Source organism: Varanus komodoensis, unplaced genomic scaffold, assembly GCF_004798865.1.
Source record: "Varanus komodoensis strain SLA01 unplaced genomic scaffold, ASM479886v1 scaffold4, whole genome shotgun sequence".
NCBI classification, from domain to species: Eukaryota; Metazoa; Chordata; class Lepidosauria; order Squamata; family Varanidae; genus Varanus; species Varanus komodoensis.
Genome location: NW_025335941.1, coordinates 33,147,880 through 33,159,915, shown reverse-complemented (window position 1 = coordinate 33,159,915; position 12,036 = coordinate 33,147,880). Strand labels below are relative to the sequence as shown.

The 12,036-nt window shown below is 40.0% G+C and overlaps 1 protein-coding gene across 9 annotated transcripts in view; it reads left to right on the top strand.

Moving 5' to 3' along the window:
- The window catches only part of BBX (BBX high mobility group box domain containing), a 144,427-nt gene that overhangs the window by 107,532 nt on the left and 24,859 nt on the right, over positions 1-12,036 (top strand). For all 9 annotated transcript variants that reach the window (XM_044442675.1, XM_044442674.1, XM_044442671.1 and 6 more), the window contains 3 exons: positions 4,031-4,090; positions 7,768-7,848; positions 10,454-11,366. In XM_044442675.1, coding sequence (XP_044298610.1) covers positions 4,031-4,090; positions 7,768-7,848; positions 10,454-11,366 — 1,054 coding nt within the window. The remainder of the gene's footprint in view (positions 1-4,030; positions 4,091-7,767; positions 7,849-10,453; positions 11,367-12,036) is intronic.

Genomic DNA, 12,036 nt, shown 5'->3' with positions numbered 1-12,036 from the left:
TAGTGCCTGTTGAATTGCAACAGGCAGCCAGTGTACCTGATAGAGGAGGACTGACTGGATTTGTTCTTGAGGGGCAGTCCTCTTCAGCAGCTCTGCTGCCTGTTTTGAAATAGTTGACGTGTCCAGACCATTTTCAAAGCTCCATACAGAGTGCATTACAGCAGTCCACACAAGAGGTTACCAATGCATGCAGGCTCTGTGGTGAGGCTCTGTTCATCCAAGTAGGAAGATAACTGAAAAAACAGTCTAAGATGATAGAAGATGCTCCTGCTCACTGAGTCCACTTGGGACTCAAGCAGTAACTCAGAGACAAGGAGCACCCCAAAGCTATGAACCTGGTCATTTAGGGGGAGCATGACCCTATCCAGGACAGACTGAATTTTTCCCAGTTAGACAGTCTGCCCACCAATAGCACCTCCCTCTTCTTTGAATTGAGCTTCAGCTTATTGGTCTGTATCTAGTCCATTACTGAGCCCAGAAACTGCTTAAAAATGCTCACCACCTCACCTGAATAAGATGGAAAAGATAAGTAGAGCTGCATTCATCTGCGTATTGATGATACCTCAGCCCATACCTCCAGATAATCTCTCCCAGCCATTTCATATCAATGTTAAACAGCATGGGGGATAGAATGGAGCCCTGCATAGCTCCTTGGCACAAGTCCCACAGCACAGTGACAGTCCCCCAGTACCACCATCTGGAGATGGTCTGCCAGGTAGGAATGGAGCCACCACCACAAAGCAGTGCCATCAACTCCCAACCTGGCCAACCTCTCCAGAAGGATACCATGGTCGATGGCATTACAGGAGGCTGAGAGAGAATCAACAGAGTCACACTGCCCCATCTGTCTCCCGGCAAGGATCATCCCACAGGGTGGCCAAGGCAGTTTACATTCCTTTCCTCTGCATCATCAGGAACAGCTTCAGCACAGACAGCAAAGAAAGTTTGAGCTGCGCATATTACTTTTTTGTGCCACGATAATGAATTTAATCAGCAGGAAAAATAATGTAACACATAACTCTGGGATTTGCTATGAAGAATAGTGCCAATACAGCATCTGAAACTCTGGTTTATTTATTTATTATTTATTTATTGTGTGGTTCACACAGGATGTTGTATGACTGCAGTATACTAAAAACTGCTCTGCTGACACCATCTGTGCTGAAGATTTCTGTCTAAAATCAAACTCAACATTTTATTGTTATTGTTCTATACTTGCAAAGAATAAGATGGAAGTTTTTCTGATAGTACCCCTTTCTGTGTGATTGAGGCCTTTGCTGTTTCAACAATATGCATAAATATCATGGGTAAAGCAAGATGACTTCTTGCACTCAGATTTACCTAAAATCATTAGGATCTAAAGGTGGCATTCTACTTTAATTGCGTGAACAAAGCTTCCAAATCCATTCGCCTAGGTAATACAAATGCATGTGCAGGAGGCAGCATTCAGTACGAAATGCTAAAAGCCCCTTTCTAAGTGCAGTTCCCAGTGCTGCTCTGCAAATGCTCTCTAAGATGTTTCTGTCCCCCAGATCAAGATTCTTATAGGTTAAAAACAACTAGGAGGACACTTCTAGAGGAACCTCCTCTAGCCCAGTATGGTTTACACTCACTGGCACCAGTTTTCCAGAGTTTCAGGCAGGATTCTTTCAGGCAGAAGACACCAATGATTGTACCTGAATACCAAGTATCTCCTCTACCCCTGAGCTGTCATTCTTTTTCTTACTGGATATTTAATTTATTTATTTAGGAAGCTTCTATGCCGCCCCATTCGCCGAAGCCTCGGGGCGGCTCACAACAGTTATGAGTTACTTTATCCTCATACTGCCTTGCAAATATGTCAGCATCCCTGTGAAGGATGGGCCATTGTGCAACAAGTTTCTAATTTCCTGGAACAGTCCAAGTGCACAGCACTGCAAGGGCACAATGGTGGCAGAGAATTATTTCTTTGTTGCTGCCATTGTCACAGAATAGGCCCAACAATGAGTTCTTTACATGTGTTCAGTCAGGCTTGAGGTGAATTTCCTGCGGCTTGTGTCCTAGTCATCTCTACATTGCTCTCAGCTCTTCAGTATATAAAGGGACCAACTGGTCTTAGAAGGGTGATAACTATGAACTGCCATTGCAATCTAATAATAATGGCTAAGCTGTCTTTCAGGGAATCTTGTCTGGTATATCTGGTCTGGTGCATCTTTATAAGTTTCTTTACTTGATGCAAGTTTGTTCCATAGACTGACTTGGTCCCTCTGTTTAGGAAAAGAGAGAAGCAGATTTCAACAGATTTGTGCAAATTATCAATGCAGATTTGCTCAGTTTGCACAAGGTTCCTTGCAAATGGGAATCGGGCATCATGGGAAGATGAGTGGAGAATCTTAGTGATCTCATTCCCAAGCCTGTCCCTGTTCATGGGGCAGCAGCTGAAAGCCCTTATTTTGCTTCAGAGCAATCCCAGCTGCTAGTAAACAAATTTATTGTTTGTTAAAATGTCTTGCGGGGAATATGGCACTTCAGTGGTGCCAAGAAAAGTTTACAGAAGTACATTGATGCCTACAGGTTCCACATTGCCTACTACTGCTCTAGAATGAAAGAAAAAATATTATGCTTGCTTGTTATGGCATTAAAGGAACATGTACACTGGTTCTTAGTCTGAAAATATGGAAAGGAAAAGAAACTCTGTTTTTCAATTAAAATTAGAAGCCTGTTATATATTTGAAAGATAGAGATTTTCCTGTTGGAGTGCACACAGCTTTCTACACTGTTATTTTTGTGCCAAGTTGAATTCTCTTTGGAAATAGACTGCAATATTTTTCCTCAGAGTTTGTAAAGAGCTGTAAAGACACTTAAGGGCTAGTAAGTATTTTGAACTTCTTTACCAGAGGTATTCCTTTGCGTCAATCCAAGCACTCATAGCAGCAGTAAGCAGAATTAACTGCATTTTTCTCTGCCAGGGAAGAGGTCATTTTCATTCAGAATATGGTAGAACACTTACACTGAGATTCTTTTAAGAGAGAAACATGCAACCTTCTATATAGTATCTTAAACTTTTATCTCAGCTACTGGCACCCCTGCTTCTTTTATTAATACAAGCTACCAATTTCCTCAGGACATCTCTGGGAAATTTTTTTAATACAAAATTATCCTCCTTTTAAAACTATGATTTCAATTTTCCCACTGAGAAAAATATTACTGCACTTGGAAGAAGTAAGCAGCCAGTAGCATAAAAGCACACAAGCAAGCATTCAGTAAGCATAAAAACTGCCCACCACTCTCACATGTGCAAAAATCCAGCAGTACAACAGTCTTGCGCAGTGATGTTCATTGTGTTGGGGTCCAGGTTGCCTGAGGATTCTTGGCAGCCATCCCAGATAGCTTTTCTGTTCAGCCTGGGTGTTCTTCATATGTTCCCTTTCTCTTTATGTCTTTCACAATAGGAGAGAATAATATTGGATCTTTGTGAAAGAAATGATACCATCAAGTGTATGTGTCATTTATCATGGACAGCCTTAGCCCAGGAACACAAGTTCTCCTGTCAGTCATATACAATTCATTATAGAACATGACACTATTCACTGTAGTTCCGGTATTCTTATCACCTCTTTGCTTACCCAGTGGCTGGATTTTTCTCAGTTAAAAGAATTGATTTGGCTAGTGGGGACTTACTGCTTGTTGCTTTAAACAATCAGTATGCATGCTTAATGGTACAGTGATGCTTTTGTAATGTAGGGAACTGTCTGTAATGTAGGGAACATTTTGCATTGGAGCTATGATCAGACTTATGAAGGTGTCTTCTGCTTACTGAACCTTGAAACCAGGTAGCAGAAGATATGCAGAGATGTCATTGTATCTTGAGGAACCTGAGAATCCACAGTAAAAGCCCAGGAACAAAATAGATTATTCTGATAGTGAGCAACTAAAATGTCCAACAGGGCCAACTACTCTGCTTGTCTACCTTACCTACAATTAAAAGGTTTTTTTCTTTTTTTAAAAAAACTTCAAACATAGTTTAAGATTTGTACCTCTTATTTCACAGCTGGGAAGTCCTGAACCTGTGAAGCATTGTAAGAAGTCAGCCCTCTTTCAGTTAGCTGAGGTAAGCTTTCAGTTAGCTTCTTATGTCAAACATGTATCTTTTTTATTATTTAATGACAGACTACAAGAGTAGATACCAGAAATACCTTTACCAAAAAGACATTGGAATAATGAGTCTTACGGATAAGACTTACGGAGTCATCCCAGTGGTATATATATTGTAAATTTGTTTTCATATGCAAACAAAATTATAAGTACAGTACAGAGAAAGTTAAATGTGCTTGAGAAATGCTTTTGCACATAATAGGAAAAGCCAAACTTTGCATAATGCCACAGTTTGTCAGTCCTACTTTTTCTGCAATGTTTTGTGGGGTCGATAGCTGCACAGAGGCCTTCTGCCTCTGGATATACAGGGGTACCTTGACTCATGAACTTAATCCATTCCAGGACTCTGGTCGTGGGCCAAATTGTCGTGAGCCAAGTTAAATTTCCCCATAAGGTTCAATGTAAATAAGGTTAATCTGTTCTGTAACCATTTTTTAAATCAGCAAAATGTGAAGCGAAGTGACAGCAACAAAGATCATGGCCATCTCCCTCCCTCCACCCAAAGCACGAGCACAGCCATCTCCCCGCCCCCCCCCAGCAGAAACGTGATTGCTCCTGTCAACCTTGCACGCGCCGTCATCCTAGTGCACTGATGGGTGGGGGGGGGAGATAGGCGTGATCGCGGGCGCACTGGGGGAGGGAGAGATGGGCGCAAACAGTGTGCTGGAGGTGGGGCGATGGCCGCAATCGCAGTTCCGTTTGTTCAGGGAAGGCATGCTTGATCAGAGGCACGCTCCTGCAGGAAAGACAGGCGGAATCTCGGCCATCTCCCCCGCGGCTCTGCTTTGCTGCTGCTGTCTTTCCTGCAGCAGCGCACCTCTGATCACACACGCCTTCCCTGTATGAACAGAACTACAATCATGGCGATCTGCCCATTCGGGGGGGGGGGCGGGAGATGGCTGCGATCTTGGTCGCCACCCAAAGTGGTGTTTGCGACCCAAGTCAAACATTTTCAGAAATTTTTGTTCGTGACCTGATTTGTTCGTGAACCAAGGCGTCCGTGAGCCAAGGTACCACTGTACTGTGCTGTTGCCCTCATCATTAGCTAGGCTGACTGGGGATGGTGTCATCTGTAGTCTAAAACATCTGAAGGTAAACCAGGCTGCTGTATGAAACATTCACACACAGGAATCATTGTCTGACTACAGTTGCCAGGCAAGTATTCACTGCTTGTTGCTTTAAGCAATCCACATCCATGTTTAATGGCACAGTGAAGATGTCTTTAACACTTGCTTTTCTAATTTTCTTTTCCTGGGCAAGGTTCTTGAGTGGGTGGTTACAAAACAACTTCAGGCACTCATAGGCAAGATTACCTGACTACCTGGATCTGTTTCCTTTGGGATTCAGGCCTAGTTTTGATACAAAAACAGCTTTAGTCACCCTGTATGATGACCTATGCTGAGAAGACACAGGGAGAGTGAGCCTGTTGATGCTCCTAAACTCCTCAGCAGCTTTCGATACCATCTAGCATGGTATCCTTCTGAGGCAACTGAATTGGAAGTGAGGGATACTGCATTGCAATTGGTCTGCTCCTCCTTGGAGGGCTGGCTTCAGAAGATGACGCTTAGGGAATACTGTTCAACCCCATGGATTCTCTAGCATGGTGTTCCTCAGGGATCAAGTATGTCCCCCATGCTACTCAATATCTACATGAAACTGATGAGAAGGGTTGTCTGGAATTTTGGAGTGTGTTGCCATCAGTATGCTGATGACATGGAGCTTTTTCATCCTCATCAGGTGAGTCTGTGGATATGTTAAACTAATGTCTGGCTGTCACAATGGACTGGATGTTTGTTTGTTTAAAATGTTTGTATTGTTCATAAAATTTTATGGCATTTTATTGTACTTTATTGCATTGTTTATATGAATTGTCTTGAACTGCCCAAAGAACTTTGACTATTGGACGGTATACAAATGAAATGTAATTATTAATATCTGTGTTGACAGTAATGCATAGATAGGGCTTTTGTTTACCTATGCATGAGTAAACATGCCAGGAAGCTGTGGCCAATCCTGTATTGGTGTGACACGTATGTGTATATGTGCATGGTACATGTATTATTATCAGAAGTGTTTGTTCAGAATACGTTTGGAGTTTTTTTATGTGCCATTTTTCCACTGTGGACAAGCAGTGTCGAAGTATCTCCCAGGAAACATTAAGGTGCTCAAATTTATGGATATATTTTGTCATTTTTAATTTTAAAAAAATGTATCAGTAAATTTAAAAAGACAAAAGCAATTTAGTAAATATAGAATAATTTCCTTTTTATATATATCCAGTGTATTGTGTTTTTATGTATTCAGTAAAAATATGTTAACACAGAACAATATAAAATTTAACAAGTCCAAACCCTCACTGTGGCTCTTACTGCAGTCCGAGGGCATAGTGGCTTGGCTTAAGTACAATTTAGAAGAGATGAGGTCTTCCCAGCTGGCTAGATGGTTCACAGCAGGAGCTGCAGTATATTAAATTTTCATTCAATTGGATAATATGGTAGTCCTTTTCTCACAGCATATGCTGAGTGAGCATGTATATGTACATTCATCTGAGTGTCTGCAAGACATTCAACACATGTGTAGCAGGGATGAGGGATTGCTTTCTATCCCAAGCTTTGAATTCCCACCAGAGGAAGGTCGGGGGTGGGGTGCATTCCATCTGTGGGACAAACCAAAGGCAGACTGTACAGATCTAAAATGTGATTTTCACTGATTTTAAGCCTACTCTGAAGGCAGCAAAACTCCTTATTTATTCAGAAGTATGCAGGACTGATTCACTCAACAGCATTTTCAAATAGCATCTCAGATACCAAGCCTCTGCAAGAGCATGGAACTCTTCTATATGTTGATTCATTTATGAAAGCTCCAGCTGGAGCTGAATGCCACGTAAGGGACTCTTTTACAATTCTCACTAAGGGAGAGGTCTTTAGATCAGCTGCTGATCAGAATTTTTTCTTGCCCAGAAATTGTGCTCTTCTGGGAAAGAAGCTGGCAGATTAGTTTCCCCATGCCTAATTTACAGATTCACAGCAAGACCTGCTGTCATGGTTCAACCCCTTTCTTATATGTACATTGCTTCACCATGTATTAGGCAAGAATGTATCCTATTGCTAAAAACAATAATTTTGTACCAACACACCTAAGTTCTGTGTCACAACGTAATACCTATAGACAGCTATTTATTCTCCATTGTGGCACTATACCTTCAGATATATAAGCACTGATTTTGATATACAAGTTAAAAGTGCATGGACATTAATTTCCATACTGTAAACTGACATATTTTTTATACTGAAATGAGTCAGTTCATCAAAATATATCTGTTGACACCAGAGGAAACATTTGTCCTATATTTAATATTTAGTGATGTCCTAATTAGTTGGTGTTTACCCCTGAAACAGTATCAGATTTGACAGCATTTCTCTGCTGCTCTCCAAGAGAATATTAGTTAACAGATTATTTCTTAACATGATACTTACCTGTTTGGGTTCCCAGTTCTTGAATTACTCTTCTAAGTATAATGTTAGAATTTGACATTTCCTTCAATGTTTTATGTTAAGTTTAAAGGTACAACTTTATTAGTAGCATTGTGATTTTATCTTTCGTCACCCATTTCTTTCTTTATTTTTCCTTCAGATTTCATCAAGCACATCCCATTCAGGTCCTTCTGAATTAACAAAGCAGTGTGGGACATCAGCATTGTTTCAGTTGGCAGAGGTAGTATTAAAATCCTGTGGCTTAATTACTACTGGTGCATTAGGGAAGAGAAATTGAATGATGCTAGTTGCCAAGGCCTGGGAAACAGAGTAGTACAGTCATAATTAGCATTGTTGTTTATAGAACCATAAATTACCATGTTGGTGCCAAGAATCAAGATTTTCCTTGTGTAACCATAAGGCACGCCATCTTTGTATGATCAGACTAGCAAGCTAAGAATTTCTAACCTCGGGATGTAGTAGGGTACTAAGTAGTACACAACCATATAAAACATATCTGTTAATTATTTTGGGAGGGGGGCATTTTCTGTCTTCTGTGGTAATGTTCCAAAGTGGTAAATGAATGCCTGGGAAAGTTTGTGTTGCTTGTCAATTACTGGTATCCCATCACACTTTGGAAGGCACTCTGGATGGGACTACGCAGGACAAGAGACTTCATTCTCAGTGGGGGTTATCAGTGCTATCCTCATTCAGACCTTGCTGTATATTAGCCTTTCTAGTGTGCGTGCTGCATCCATAGGCTTCATCCAGTTTGCTACTGTTTAAATAATGATAAATGAGGGAAAGCAGACAGTGAATACTGTGGTTCCTCTAGATGTGAAAATGTATCAATTATCTAAGTTCTATATTGAATTGATGCTGGCTGCAAAAAAATAGTATCTTTCCAAGATTCTTTCACATGTACTATCTTGTGCACTTGATTCCAAAGGACATGACATGATTTTTAAAAGTTGTTTTTAAATTTGGAAAATAGCACAAAAGTAAAACAAAAACCAGCATTTCAACAAGGTATCTCTTCTAAGTGTTATGATTTCAGATTGAGCATGGATATTGAAATCAATAAACTTAAATGCATTAACTCTGCATTGGAATGTGGCTTTCATGTGCAATGCTACCGTAGTGCCAACCAAGTGCCAATATTAATGCATCTTTCTGCATGTTTTGAGAATGATCCAGTCATGTCCAGACGCTAGTACTAGTGATATAAACCTAGCTTAAACCAATGCTTGTGCAACACAACAAGCACAATAAGGGGAACAGTGGGAGGGCCATTTGCCCAATTCTGCCACAAATTCCCCTTGATTAGCTTGCAGAAGACTTAGTTTATGCTGCCACTACTTAATTTAGCATTAGCACCAAACACCACTGGATGTTACCTAATAAGTAAGGGGAACTTATTAGGCAACATAAACTTTTCTCTGTTTGCTACTTTACAAAAACAAGAATAAAGACTTGAACAAGCCTCTTCAGCCAGGACATTTTTTAAAAAAATCAAATAAAAACTCCTTAATTGTTAGGCTAATTAACTGCACATGTGTGGGCACAAACACTGGATTCCTTTCTAGCTCTTCAGAGTACAACCCCTTAATGATATATACATCATTTTTAACATTTTAATGTAATATAAATATGTATATATTATTTATTCAATGGTAAAGCTAACCAAACCTTAGCCACATATAGGTTGTAACTGGACAAAGTGTTTCATTGCTTGCCAGGTTTGAAACATGTACTGCCTGATAGGTGGCAGTTACAATCTTGCAACTGTATTGCAGAGAAAATCTGAAGAAGTAATTCTGTGAAAATTCAATTCTTTGCTCAAGTGTCACCAAGATATTGTAGTTTAAATGCCTGGAAAATGCCATATCACATAGAAGTGCTGCCTTGAAAGAAACTGCTTAGACTCTATGCAAGGAATTAATGGTGTATAAAAACTGATGTTTACATAAAAACAATCTCAGTGTGATTCTGTTTTCACTAGGCAACATGGGAAGAATATCTTGTCTACCAAACCTTTTCTCACTGTCATTATACTAACTTATTTTCTTCTGACACTTCTGTGCTTTAGAAACCATTCTTTTAAAGATACTGCTTAGATCAACACATGCATCTTAACAGTGCTCACTAGCCATACATTGTAGCAAAAGGAACTGGGACCTTTGTACGATAGGGAGAAGTTAGCTTTAGACCAATAAAAATAATTGCGGTGCTTACTTTGTTCTTTTCCCCCCCTTGGGTGCTGTCACAGTGCCAACATCTCTAAACCTACCTGGTTGTTTAGGTGAGCAGAATAGCTGCTGCTTAGTACCTGCTCAGTTTGTACACAGCATGAAAAGGCACTATGCAAGTGCTAGGTATATTTAAAGAAATGGTTACATGTGTTGCATTTCAGAAATGTGTTGCATTTTCAGTTTCCCTTAGCTCTTTATCTAGATTATACTGAAATAAATTCCAATATTCCTAACATAAATTGTGAAAAAAATCAGGGTGGAGGATAATATAGGTTAAGGAAGTATGTGTGTCATTTTCCACAACTAATTCACTTTGTAATAGTTCAGTCTTGGATACTTCTATTCTGAAGTCTGTCCATCTGTATTTATTTATTCATCCAAAGAGCTTAAGGCGATGAGCAGAGGGTCATTCTATTTTATTAACAGGATGTACTCCTCCTAGTTGTTAATATGGGTTTTGCATTCTCATGGGCTATAGAATTTAGACTTGTCAAAACTGAGGATGGTTCTTCTAGGTTCACCTGAAGCTCTTGCACAACACTCCTTCTTAATATTAAATAGGAAAGTAGAATTAATATTTTACCCTTGTTTCAGATGTGCCTTGCATCAGAAGAGGTAAAAGTGATGGAGCATGGGAAGGCAAAACTAGAAGCATCCAGGATTATCAAAGCCTTAGAAGTACCAGAGAAGATAAAAGTTGAAGAACTGGAGAATGTGAAAGTTAAAACTGAAAAATCTCAGAAAATGAGGGGCCAGGTACATGAAAAGACAAAGACTGGGAAGTTGGAGATGACAAGATGCAGCCACATTGCAGCTCCTGCACTGGACAGCACAACATTAGTTGGATCTGACAGCACTACTGTAAAAGATCTTGCCTGCCATTCCCAAGAGCTGACAATGGCTGATATCAGCACCTTAGGATTAAGAAAGCCAGAAAAGCTAAAGAAGAAGAAGAAGAAAAATAAGCTGGACCGGCAAGCACTTGAAAAATGTACTCCTAAGAAGGCTTGCAAAAAGAGGCAGTCTTCTGAATCAGACATTGAGAGTGTCATTTATACTATTGAAGCAGTTGCAAAAGGGGACTGGGGAGCAGAGAGACTCTTAGAAGTGCCCCGTAAGAAAGTCCGCCCTTCTTCAATGGTGAAAGGAAACATGATAGATGCAAAGCCACCAAAGAAAAAAGTGAAGTCAAAAGAAAAAAGAGCACTAAAACAAAAATGTGTGGAGACCACCAAAGAATCAAAGCCTCCTGATTTTCTTAGCATTACAGAGAACAAGGAGCTACCATGTGAGGTCCCAGAAGATATCAAATCAGAACCGCTAACCCCAATAGAGGATGTAATACCACAGAGTTTACCAGAGCAAGTCAAAATTGAAGACAGTGACTGCAACAAAAAAGCAGAGATTTGTGGCTCAAGAAAATCTGAGAGAGCCTGCAAGGGTGCTCTGTATAAAACACTGGTTTCAGAGGGCATGCTTACCTCCCTGCGTGCTAATGTTGACAGAGGTATGTGACTTTTAATATGTCCATCTCCAAATCAAAGAAAGAAAAATCAAAGTGAGGTAGGAAATTACTAGTTCCAAACTAATTTTCCAGTCTTGTTTACTGTTTAGAACTAATTGTATATGTATAGCATGTTATTGTGAATATTTACTCAGAAGTAACTCCTACTGTCTTAGGAGACTTACTTCATAGTAAATTTGTCTAGGAATGTAGCCTTAATTACATGTTAATCACAGGGGTAGTATCTAATGTGTAATTGCACACATTTAAATATGCCAGTGGACCTTTACTGAATTTTTCCATTGCACAAGTATTTGAGTGTTACAGTTGTACATGCAGTTGCATATCATATTGCACAGACATTATGCATGGGTGGTTACACAACCTCTTGCACAGCTGCATATGTAACTGTGTTTGTGCAAACATAATTTTAATTACATATTCTTCTTGCACATAAGCACACTTTTGCCAAACCCATCTTCTGTCCAAGTGCAATAACCTTCTATAGAGCTTCAGCCAAGAGAGGTATAGAAATTAAATCAGTAATAATAACACAACCCTTACTTAGTGTGATTCCTTCTTAGGAAACAACTGTGTTCTCCCTGTCAGCTCCCTGAATGTGCTTACATACACACACATTTCATGCAGCGCATTGATACTCTGGGAAGGGAAT